We start from the raw sequence: 12,771 nt of genomic DNA on the forward strand, positions 1-12,771 counted from the left end.
TTCTTGGGCAGGTTTCTTAACCTCTCTGAGTCTCTTTTTCCCCATGCAACAAATGGGGATAATAATTGTTTCTACCCTACAAGGTTGTTGTGAGGATAAAATTAGATCATGTACAGTACCTAGGACATGAGAAGTGCAATCCTCGTCATGCACGGTCTCATCTGGTGCTAACCATAGTTCTGTGGGAGGCATGGCAAGGACCATGACCCTCATTGGACAGATGGGGAAGGCTGAGGACTAACGAGAGTGGAGGGAACCTGTCCAGGGACAGAGCCTGGACTTGTGGCATCAGCTGTGTATTTCTGGATAACACTGCTCTTCTGTTCTCTGCCATTCGATCACGATATGTGACACGCATAGGGACGTATCTTTGCTTAAAAGATCACTGCTCCGAGAGTGTCAATTTTGGGAAGGCAGAAAATCTCATTTGGGATTAAAAAGATGAGGGTTCCAGGCCTGGCTTCCTATTGACATCATGACCTGAAAACGTGGGCAGGGTTCTTGCATCAGGAGCTCAGTTTGATTTACTGTGGAAATCACAGGGCCATGTGTCCCGGACACTGTGTTCTTGTGAACTTGGGGATCTGTTTCTGAAGGGAAGCCAGGGGACAATGTACAACCAACCCATCCCCCCGCTGGCCTTTAATTTCCTCATTTATCTAAAAAAAGGGGAGGTCAGATTACATCGGTAGTTTATAATCAGTTTGGAGAAATCATGTATTCTCCTCAAAGCAACTAGAGGCAACACCGACGTATAGGAGAACCAGGAGCAGAGGAAGCCAATGGATAAATCCAGAATATGGACAACTAACACCTTCTGCTGCAAGAAAAAGAGGGAACATCATATTAAGGATGAAAACACATTTGAGAGACCTCACAACTCAACGTGTAAAGCTCATTAGGATCAGATTCAAACAAACTATTAGAGACATTTTTGTGACATCCTTGTCAACTTGCTGTCACAGGTTGGGTTCCCCAGAAGGCAGCCTCTTTAGTGGACTTAGTCCTCGGGGCCATTATTGAGGAGGGCCCCTAGGACCAACACCTGGCGCAGGCTAGGGAGTAGCAGTGGGCAGAGGGAGAAGCTGAGCTTGTAAGGAGAGCCCAGCGAGATCCTTGGTGGACCCCACGGGGAATCCTGGAGCTATAGTGGCCCTTCAGGGCTGTCCCGTGTTGGGCCAAGATGGCCAGACCATACTATCTGTATGGATCAGTCATTGGATGCAGGCCACCCAGGGGAAGGGAGAGAGGGACCTTGGGCAAAGTGTCTCTGTGTAGCTGAGGTCATCTCCAAAGGGACTGGACCTGAGGGCTGTCTGCTGGCAGCACTCACAGCTGCTGGGACCACGAGCCCTTTACTCTTCAGTGAAGGGTCTGGACAGCTCATCACAGCGTGATGATGATGTGGTTATGTTATAGAACACCCGTATGTCTGGGGTGATATCGCAGGAATCTTTTTAAGATCTTATTTATTGATTTTACAGAGAGGAGAGGGAGAGGGGGGAGGAATGAGAAGTATCAACTCATAGTTGCTTCACTTCAGTTGTTCATTGATTGTTTGTTATATGTGCCTTTGACCGGGTAAGCCCAGGGTTTCGAACCGGTGACCTCAGCATTCCAGGTCGACACTCTATTGACTGCAGCACCACAGGCCAGGTGATATGTCTGGAATCTTTTTTAAATACTTCAGCCAAGAAAATGTTGAAAAATGTAAAAGGACGGATGAAACAAATGTGGCAGAATCTCCCTACTGGAATAAGGTGATAGGTGGAAATTCATTGTATAATTCTCTACTATTGAGAATGATTGAAAATGTTTATAATAAATTGGAAAATGAAGGTATAAGGACAACCGTGTTTCTAAGTAAGCACTTAAGTCTGGCATTACATATTTAATTGATGTTTATGAAAGCTAGAATGTTGGTTTTAACTCAAAGAAAAGTTCTCACGGCTGAAAAATTTGTTTAAATTTCCCTAGATAAGATGTAAGCTAACTTCTCATTCAGCTCTCAAATCCTATGACTCTTCTCAAGAAGGTGTGCTGTTTGCCCCTGGCTCGGGTGATCTCTTCCCACCAGTGCCATTCTGGTCAGCGGGTCCTCCACGGGCTACTGGATGCAGCAGGACTTGGATGTAGGCGTGCCCCCTCCGGGCCCAGGGTTCCCCCCAGGCTGATTTCCTGTGGCTGCTGCAATCAGATAGGAAGACAACACACCTGGTGAGAGAAGGCTGCGGAGGGCTTACCCTTTGCTCTGGTGTTGACCAAGAGTTGCAAATTCAATGGCTTTCAGAGACCAACAGACAACCACACATGCAGAAAGCAAGCTAGGTACAGAGGAATCAGAGAAAGCACGGATGTTTCCCTACACTAAAAAAAATAACAGCAATCACCATATTAATGGCAACCCACACTTGATGCCAATGTCTGAGAGACAACAGGGAGTGGTGGGGACTGTGACAAACTGCAGATTCCCTTGTCCCATCTAAAGGTGCAAGGGGTTGCCACTCAGCTCCAGTTAATTGTTCTCATGCAGAAATCCAGATAGCTAGGGCTAGAGCTTGATCTTTTAAAATAACACATTGGAAATCTGGTTTTCTTTTTAATTGGGAATGTCCTCATTATAAAATATAGACAGCAAATTCACATTTTAAGTCAGTGCAGGCCAAACAAAAGCCATCTTGCAGGCTGTAAGTTTGCACAGACCTGCGGCCAGCCTCTAAGACAATTTGTGCAAATTAGAAAAAGATACTTCTTCCTCTGGATACTTTACTGCCCGTGGTGGCTGTAATACATCGGACACCTCCTAGAGCTGTGCAAAGCCCAACTTGCAAAGCCATGGGGTGACCTCACGTTTGTAGCCACACGTCCACACTGCCCAGAGCAGAGCAGGAGACATGTCCACGCTAAAAGCCATGTGTAGAGGAAAAACGTGCAGAGGAGGATAGTCAGGGTGGTGCGGGGACCAGAAGCCATGTCCTGTGAATGAACTAGAGCAGGGGTCCCCAAACTACGGCCCGCGGGCCACATGCGGCCCCCTTAGGCCATTTATTCGGCCCCGCCGCACTTCTGGAAGGGTACCTCTTTCATTGGTGGTCAGTGAGAGGAGCATAGTTCCCATTGAAATATTGGTCAGTTTGTTGATTTAAATTTACTTGTTCTTTATTTTAAATATTGTATTTGTTCCCGTTTTGTTTTTTTACTTTAAAATAAGATATGTGCAGTGTGCATAGGAATTTGTTTATAGTTTTTTTTATAGTCCGGCCCTCCAATGGTCTGAGGGACAGTGAACTGGCCCCCTGTGTAAAAAGTTTGGGGACCCCTGAACTAGAGCCACCAACCAGTAAAGGAATGACTTGGGGAGGGGGGATTGCTATTGACTGGGAAGAAATAGGAAAAAAAAACAATCCCATTTGATTCCTAAAGGTAGGACTGTGGCCACTAGGTGGAAGTTTCAACAAGAACAGTTTCAGTTCAAGGAAGAGCTTCCTAATGGTGGTACTGAATGAGGCTTTCATGTAAGGTAGTGAGCCCTCTGTCACTGGTTGTGTGCAAGCAAAGGCTCATGATGGTATAGACAGGATTCAAACATCAGACAGAAGGCTGGAAACATGCCCTCTAAAATTCCTTCCAGCCAACAATTTTAGGTTTTCTCCTTTGTCCCTGCCTAGGTCTCTATGTCCACAGCCTTTGAGTTGGAATCTGTCCTACATGGCGGGGCAGTCGGGGAGCCCTTGCTGGGAGCCTCATCTTGAGATCCAGGCTCTGCCACTTACTAACGGTGTGACTTGGCCACAGTACTTCTATAACCTTCAGTGCCCTCTTGCGCAGAATGGGGACAGTCCTAGGTGGTGGCAATGAATGGGGCCCAGTGTGTGAGGCTCTGAGGCCAGGCCAGGCACAGTGTGAATGCTCGGTGTGGGTCAGGGCCCGTCCTCCCCCGCCCCCCCACACACACCCCACGAACCTTGCTTGGCTGCCTGCTGCTTCTGCTTCTCCTCTTCCAGAACCTTCATCTTGTCATCGTACTCATCAGCAAGGGTTTTCCACTCCTTGCGGTTGTTGGTGATCCCGTCTAACATGGGTGTGATCTCCTCATGAAAACGGGAGAATTCCTGGAAGAGAGAGAGCTTCTGGCACAGGGGCCAGAGCCCAGGGTCCACAGCCCAGGGTCCGGGCTCCAGGCAGAGGCGCTGCTGGATTTATCTAGCGCTGGAACGCACTGCCCGGGCCAGTGGCAGTCTCCCTGTCACCAGCGGGGTGCATGCTGACGCTCTGTGCCCTCCAGTGAACAGGATCCCACCCCCTCCTGCTTCAAACCGTCCTAGGGCTCCCCCAGCCCTTCAGGATGGAGATCAAACCCATTAACATGGCTCTCAGACGCCTCCAGGCCCAGGGCCTAGCCCCACCCCCTTTGCGATCTTGAACCCTGCAGGCATTCCAAATCTGCCAGCTGCTGGAGTGGGTCCTGCCCTCTGTGGGCTCCATTTCACACAAGCTCCTCCCTTGGCTGGCACGCTCTAAATTCCCCTCGTTTCCCTTGAGGCCACTCCTTTGACATCACCTCGGGGAAGCCTCTTCCCACACAAGGACACTCAGTAAATATTTGAGCAAAACCAGGATGCCGGAAAGAGGGTTCTTAAAGTCTCTGGGTTCTGAGAGTGAAAACTGTGCCTTGGAGCATAGCCCTTTACCATTTAGGAAGCGCTGGTCTCCTTCCCTCCTCAGACCTTCAGGTGGGAAAACAAGATTCACTCCTGGCTCTCTAGCGGAGGAAAAACTGAGATGCAGACTGATGGAGTAGAGCCACCCACAGGGCCGGCTCTGCCACAGCTGAGTGGCCTTGGGCAGGTCACCTACAGAGCTTCACCTCAACTGTGACATCAGCAGAGTGTAACACCTACCTCTCAGGGTGTGGCGGTGACACGTATAAAGCATGTATGTGGCCCAATCTCTCTGTTTAATAGCATGACTGGTGATGGAGAGCATCGGCTGCTCTGCCCGCTGCTCAGAGGACCCCCACCCCGCCCCCGCCGTTAGCCTGTGTTATACCAGACAGGCACTGGTTCACCTCTAGGAGCATCTAAACTTCTTCCTAACAGATGGGATGCAGCTAAAACAACAGAAAGAGCCCTGGGTGAGGGGTCAGGTGGCCCTAATCCCATCTCATAGCTGACTCTCGTGACCCTGGGCCCTCGATTCTTATTTCTGTTTCCTCGTGTGTAACGGCCAAAGTAAAGGTCACAAAATGGAGCTGAATGGTGGCACAGATAATATGGTATTGGGGCCAGTGGATTTCTCAAGAGGAAGACGTTGGCTTGGACCAAGAGCTCAAAGAGAATTCCAGATGATCTTCTGACAACCAAATTACTTGACCTGTCACATTTCCACCGGCTAGGGAAGTTAGGAGTGTATAAGTCAGCTATGCTTCCTCCTTCCCTGTCTGAATCCATGCTTAGTCATTTGTCCCTGGCCAAGACCCCAAAGGGCTGTCTTGAGGACCAGATCCCACTGCAGATGAGAAGGGCTTTGTAAAACACTACCCACTGGCCTGACCAGTGGTGGCGCAGTAGATAGAGCATTGACATGGGATGCTGAGGTCCCAGGGTTGAAGCCCCGAGGTCACTGGCTTGAGCACAGGCTCATGCAGTTTGAGTACAGGCTCACCAGCTGGAGCATGGGATCAGAGACATGATCCCTTGGTTACTGTCTTGAAGCCTAAGGTTGCTGGCTTGAGCAAGGGGTCACTGGCTCAGTGGAGCCCCCTTGTTAAGGCACATATAAGAAACAATGAACAGCTAAAGTTTGGCAACTATGAGTTGATGCTTCTCATCTTTCTCCCTCCCTGTCTCCAAAAAGAAAAGAAAAGAAAGGAAAAAAGAAAGAGAAAGAAACCACTCACTGGTCACTTGCCAGGGTTTATCATTCCTGATGTCATCTGGGAATCCCAGCTTTATCAAAGAGGAAAGCAAAGACCTGATCCTGAGAAGGCAAAGGACCCACCTTGTAGACAAAGGTGCAGACAAAGTCAATGAAGCCGACCTGAAGTTTGGGGAGTTCGTCCGCCTTGTTTCTGTCCATCATAGGCTGTCATGGGGGAGAAAGAGTTCACTGTACTGGGCTCTTCCTGATAGGATGCAGTCAGGGGCCCCACCCTACCTATGAAGTATTCTTGCTAAAAGAAAAAAGAGCAAACCTCAAACTCATCAAGCTTTCAGATGTAACTAGGAGCTTGCAGGAAATACAGGGATAAAGGAGCATATTAAATAACACCACGGGAGATGCAATCAACCAACCCAGAATGTGGAAATCTGTACAACATAAGGTCCACCCTTTTCAACAAATAAATGGCAAACAAAAGAAAAGAGGATGAGGAAAAGACTATTGGTTAAAAAAGACTGACAAAAAGAAAGAGACTCAAGAAACACAACAACAGGAAAGTGTTTGTTCCTTGATTTGGATCCTGATTTGAACAAATCAACCTAAATTATTTTCATTACTCAATCAGGGAAAATGTCCAGACTGGGGATTACTAACTTTGTGAATGTGATAATGGTATTGTGGTTGTGTGTTTGTTTAAAGTGCTTATCTCTTAGAGACACACACTACAAAATATAGAAAAAATGACGTCTGGGATTTGCTTTAAAATACTTGATGTGAAAGATTAAAAAAATACGTGGGGAAGGGAGAATAGATTAAACAAGAATGGCAGGCTGTTGCTAATGGTTGGATCTGGCTGATGGGTACATAGCGTTCAGTAACCATTCTCTCTATGGTTTACAGTGTTAGAAGGAAGAAGAGAATCACAGATCCCACCGGCCCTTGCTCATCATGCCCGCCCCTCATGGCCGCCACTGGCCCGCAGGCCCTGCCTGAGCTCACGTGCTACTCCAGGATCTCGAGCACTTCTCAGGTTTAGCCCATCACCATATCCGTGATTCTGTCTCCCAAAAATGTCCCTTCCTTTTACCTCCCTCCCAACTTTACTTCCTAGCCCTGCCCTGGTGCAGGGCCCTCTGTAAACCCTGTAATTGGTCTCCAGGGGGTGCTGGCTGGTTGTCCAGTCAAGTTTAACCATCAATGTGAATAGGTTGTCCGCTCGACAAATAAGATCTTTCTTCCCCTGCACGCTCTATGCTGTTAGAACGGGGCCGGGGGAGGTGGACTCCCAGGCTGTTAGAACTAATAGGGAAACCAAGTGTTGGTGTCTACTTGTCAATCTCTATTTAGCTGAGTGAGTTAAGGACATATACATTGGAATAGGGTTCCCAGACTCTAGGAAGGCACACATTGTGGGGTTCACGCCCAAAGTTTCTGCTTATGTAGGTCTAGGGTGGGGCCTGTGAATTTGCCTCTCTAATATATTCCCAAGTAAGGAGGTGAATGGTGGTCCATGCTTTGAGAATCCCTGCATTAGGGAAAGGTCATCTCTGGGGTAAGGTCACATATCCCTATGCTGAGGGGGCAGGGAGTAGACAACACTTCTCTTTCACGGCAAGGTCACAAATGTCCATCAGGATGAGATCACACAGCCACTGTCAAGCTGACGTCCCCTCTCTACTCACAATGGGGTTCTGTTGCAGCACCGAGCGCTCCAGGTCACCTTGCTCCCAGAATTCAGCAGCAACCAGCAGAGCTACCTGCAACAGGCAGAGGCCCCCCCGAACCCCTCCACGGAGTCAAGCCCCAGCTTCGATCTTTCTAACCCTGTCCCCTGCTTCTACTCACTTAAATTTCCAGCTCAGCAAAAACATGAACCCCACCCCTGCCCCACCACCCCCATTTGCTATCATCATGGGAGGGGTCCTTAAGTGATTTCCATTGTCTTGCCAGAGGAGGAGGCAGCACAGGGGGGCTGCATCTGGAGCTGGGGAGCCCAGGCCACCTTGGCTACTGTCACCAGCACTGGCATTCCCCTCTTCTTGGGTCAAGAGGAGTCCATACCTTGCTCTGCACCTCCCAGGGCTTGGTGATGGCTGAGAGATCGCAGGCGGTCATCATCATGGCCCTGGACACAAGGACACTATCCATCAGACCAGAGCCATGTAAGGCTGCACGTGCTGGTTAATTCCACCTATCTCTTCTTTCTGTCCCCCCCACTAGTAGATGACCTCAGCCCATTATGAGGAGAGGGGTCACTTCCCCAGCACATCCGGAGGTGGGGCGTTGAAGTCAGTGGTTTAAACCCTGCCTCTGTCAATTTCCAGAAGTTTGACATTGAACAATTAAACCAACCTCTCTAAGCCTCAGTGTCCCTGTCTAATAATAATGGTAATTTCCTCATGGAGTGGTTGCAAGAGTAAATGAGATGATGTGTGTAATAATCTTACCATAGTACCTGGACATAGTATGTGCACCATAAATACTGATGATTACCATGAACATATATTGGGTTTTTATTATATGCTACACACTATTTATACTAGGCACTTCATAAACATTTATTTCATATCAACCTCATCCCATCTTTCCTGTCTAGTATAGAACAATGTTTTTTAGCCTTCTCTCCATCATCTCCCCCGCCCCTACTGTCAAAGACCCTTTTTAGGACTTTTTTTTTCGATAATTGCTGCATCACGAAATTTTGAAACCACAGACATACTACTGTATATCTGTTTGGAGGGCCACAGAGTGTTGGAACATCTAAGATTTTTTTTTCTTTGCTCCTCTTCCAAGAACCACTTGTTTGCCCCATTGGGCAAGCACGAAGAGAAGTGTGGCTCAGTCATCGTGTGGAAGCCTCCCATTAAGTAGAAAAAGGCTTTGTCAAAATTTGTCAGTGGTGCACTTATGATCTTTGCAAGTCATTGTAGGTAAAGTTTGCCTTAGCAGGGGGAAAAAAAAAAGCTGTAAAGAAATATTGACCTCTAGTTCATGATGCACGTACTGAAGTGTTTGAGGAGAAGTGCACTGGTGTCTGCAACTGACTTTGAAATGTATCCAACAAGCTGGATTGACAGATGAAGGGATGAGTTGAGAGTACTGTGTTAATGGTAGAATCTGGACGGTGGGCATAAAATTCTTTCAACTCTTTGTATGTCTGAACACTTTCCTAGTAAAATATTGACACAAATAAAAAAGTGAACTGATGAAATGAAAAAAAAATTGAGAAAGGGATTAGAGAAGAAAGGATTAAAAGATAAACTCAGGTCCTGGCTGGATGGCTCAGTGGTAGAGCGTCGGCCTGGCGTGCAGGAGTCCCGGGTTCAATTCCCGGCCAGGGCACACAGAAGAAGCGCCCATCTGCTTCTCCACCCCTCCCCCTCTCCTTCCTCTCTGTCTCTCTTCCCCTCCTGCAGCCGAGGCTCCATTGGAGCAAAGTTGGCCCGGGTGCTGGGGATGGCTCCTTGGCCTCTGCCCCAGGCGCTAGAGTGGCTCTGGTCGCAACAGAGCGACGCCCCAGATGGGCAGAGCATCACCCCTGATGGGCATGCCAGGTGGATCCCAGTCGGGCGCATGTGGGAGTCTGTCTGACTGCCTCCCCATTTCCAACTTTAGAAAAATCCCCCCCCCAAAAAAAGATAAACTCTCAAAGGAGTTATGCAATAATAGGAAGGTACCATAGATATTATTACACAGATAGGTACAATGGAAGACAGAAAGGGAGGGGACATGGACAAAGAAGTGGAGCAAGAGAGAGTAATTCAAGAAGGTGTTTCAGAGACGGGCGTAGGGGCATGAATGTTCCCATCCAGAGATGGGAACCCAGGGCCATGTGGTGTGGGCGTTAATTCCATGCTGGGTAGTGACTGTATCCAATAAGGGTGGAGAGCTATTGAAAATCTAGGGCACCGTCCTGACCTCTTCAGAGATGTGTTGCAGGTTGGCAACCTTTGTAAGATGAAGAAGGTGGGAAGGAAGGAGGGGAGAAGCTGCAGTAATTCAGGCAGGAGGGCCTGACCTGTGGCTATGCTTGCAGAGGCTGGGAGAGTGTGGGGGCAGTGCCATCCCCTCTGGGTGAGGCCAATCAATGGGCTAGGGCCGGAGGGAGAGGATATAGTTGGGAAAGACGGGCTCTGAACCTAACCAGCTGCTTGGATGACTTTACAATTAAGCCGCTGTATCTGCAATAGGTTACATTAGCTGGCTGGGAAGGCCTTAACCATTTGAGCAGTGAGATTTTTGTTAACCCTTGAGAGAGGATGTACATGAACGTTCGTACTACCCAAAGGGTTAAGAGTTACTCATGAAATATTATCAGGTTTAAATATCTTTAGTTAAGAAAACCCTCAAGTATATAAGCTTTCAGAAATGCATACATTTCTTAGCAACACTTTTATACTTTGTCATGACTGCAGAAGCCGTGCCTTTTGCTTAGTAAGTGTTGCAGATAACAATAGTTGTGTTTACCATCAAATCAATTGCAGAAATGAAGGCTGAGCTGTGTGCACAGAGCCCCTGGCTCCTGGTACCTGCCAGGGTCCACATTTTAAGTCCCCTGGTGCGGCTTCAGGAGAGAACTGGATGTCTACCGGCCTGAGCCAGAGAGATCATGTAAAACTCACTTCCAGCAGTTGGGAAAACACACCTAAGTGTTTTGTAGACAGCGATTTGGTGTGTGTTTATGCTGGGGGTGGGGGGGTGGGGTTGGGGAGGGAGGTCAGGAGAGGACACTGGGGCACCAGAAAAGCCAATGCAAAGCCTTGTGCCCTAAAGATAAGGCATTACATTCACTTCAGCACCACCCCCTTATGTGCACAACCAAGATGTTGTGCTGGGCATTGGGGACCCAGAGAGGCCCACGGGGACCTCATGGTCACTCAAGGAACAGAGAGCACAAACACTGTCATCACTATCTGCTAAGTGGGATGGCAGAAGGAAATACAAGGTGAAGAAAAAAAAGTAATCCAAAGGTGAGAGCAACCAGCTTAGTTCAGGGGGCTTCCTGGTGGTGACAGAGAGACAGGGCCCTGAGGGGTGCATAGGAGCTCTCCAAGAGGAGGGAGAAGGTTATAGTGGTCAGAGGTGCAGTGGGAGTATGCAGGATTGCCACTGGGCAGGGGGCGGTCCAGAAGGTGGCCATAGGGAACACTTATCTATCCATTCTAGTATAAGGAAACATGCCAGATGCCGGGCAGGGGCTGGTTCACGGGGTCCCGCTCTCAGAGAGCTTGCAGAGGTGGTGGGGAGCCGCACATTCATCACACCTATGAATGTAAATGGGCAAAAAACCGCTCTGAAGGAATGGAGTCCTATTCTAGGAGATAATACAACAAGAGAAACTGGCCTAGATCTGGGAGTATCGAGAGTATCCTCCTAAGAGTATTGTGCCATCACAGGAGGTGATTTTGTTAGGGCATGTGCTGTCCTCATCTTCGTTATCATCACACTGAGCATTTGTTTAGGGTCACCCAGGTGACTAGAGCTTGCTGACTCAACCAAGCCGAGCTCCTGCTCACCTGGCCCATCCCAAAGCAAAGGTCTCTTCCCGCAGCTGTGCATCTCCACCTCGGGGACGCTTCTCCTTGACCCCCTGAAATCATCTCAGCCAACCCGAACGGACATTTAGACACACCCTGGAATTGCACCCAGCCTGGAGGGCGTGGCCTGCGGGCAGGGGTGGTGGGCTGGCTTGAGGAAGTCTAAGAACCTGGGGGTGCGCCCCAGAGGAGTGGAGGCACTTGGGTTCCACTGAGGCCCATGTGACGGTAGGTAAGTCACTTTGTCTCTGGGCCTCACGTTCCTCATTTGAAAACCGCTAGACCAGGAGCTGGCGACTTTTACTGTAAAGGGCCAGAGAGTCAAGATTTTAGGTTTTGTAGACCACAGCGGTCTCTATAGCAACTGCTCAACGTCATGAGATGATGTGAAAACAGCCATAGAAATCCTGCTATGGGTTTTTGAACATTTTCCATTGAGTGCCGCCCTAAAGAACTTTGAAAAGTGCTTACCTTCTTACACATTTTTAAGTTGACATTTTTACTCTTTCATCATAAGTTGAAAGGATCCAATTTATAGAACATTAAAAATGTAGGCACTTTAAAATGAAATGGTTACATCATTTTTAAATACAAAGAAATCTAAATAGCATAGCAATTTCCTAACAATTGTTACCTCATCATCCATTTAAAAATACATGAACAGCACCTCTTTAAAAGTCTGGAATTTACATCTTTCCTTTTCTTCATAAACTTATATTTTTAACTTGACTTTTCCCATAGATTTTACCGTAATGTTTTTTTGTTTTGTTTTGTTTTGTTTTTTACAGAGACAGAGAGTGAGTCAGAGAGAGGGATACACAGGGACAGATAGACAGGAATGGAGAGAGATGAGAAGCATCAATCATTAGTTTTTCATTGCACATTGCAACACCTTAGTTGTTCATTGACTGCTTTCTCATACGTGCCTTGACCGCGGGCCCTCAGCAGACTGAGTAACCCCTTGCTGGAGCCAGTGACCTTGGGTTCAAGCTGGTGAGCTTTTGCTCAAACCAGATGAGCCCGCGCTTAAGCTGGCAACCTTGGGGTCTCGAACCTAGGTCTGCTGCATCCCAGTCCGATGCTCTATCCACTGCGCCACCACCTGGTCAGGCCCGTAATGTTTTTATATGTGTGTGTACATGTGTATATCTGTATGAATATATGTGTCTGTATATATATCAATGAAAGACTTTCAAGTAGGTATATGTATAATATATATATTAAAAGTCATGGATCACCCTTTCATATTAATTTTCAATGAAATATGTCCATTAATTAAACACATATAAATTTTGCCTGACTAGTAGTGGCACAGTGGATAAAGCGTCAACATGGAACGCTGAAGTTACGGGAT

General features: G+C 47.8%; 1 protein-coding gene across 1 annotated transcript in view; it reads right to left on the reverse strand.

Moving 5' to 3' along the window:
- Window positions 1-1,443: 1,443 nt before the first annotated feature.
- Window positions 1,444-12,771, reverse strand: part of PDE6A (phosphodiesterase 6A) — a 54,442-nt gene continuing 43,114 nt past the window's right edge. The window contains exons 18-22 of the mRNA XM_066341695.1: window positions 7,942-8,005; window positions 7,563-7,637; window positions 6,001-6,084; window positions 3,965-4,112; window positions 1,444-2,187 (exon numbers count right to left, since the gene is read on the reverse strand). Of these exons, the coding sequence (XP_066197792.1) occupies window positions 2,108-2,187; window positions 3,965-4,112; window positions 6,001-6,084; window positions 7,563-7,637; window positions 7,942-8,005 (451 nt within the window). The 3' untranslated portion in view covers window positions 1,444-2,107. The remainder of the gene's footprint in view (window positions 2,188-3,964; window positions 4,113-6,000; window positions 6,085-7,562; window positions 7,638-7,941; window positions 8,006-12,771) is intronic.

Source organism: Saccopteryx leptura, chromosome 6 (assembly GCF_036850995.1).
Source record: "Saccopteryx leptura isolate mSacLep1 chromosome 6, mSacLep1_pri_phased_curated, whole genome shotgun sequence".
NCBI lineage: Eukaryota > Metazoa > Chordata > Mammalia > Chiroptera > Emballonuridae > Saccopteryx > Saccopteryx leptura.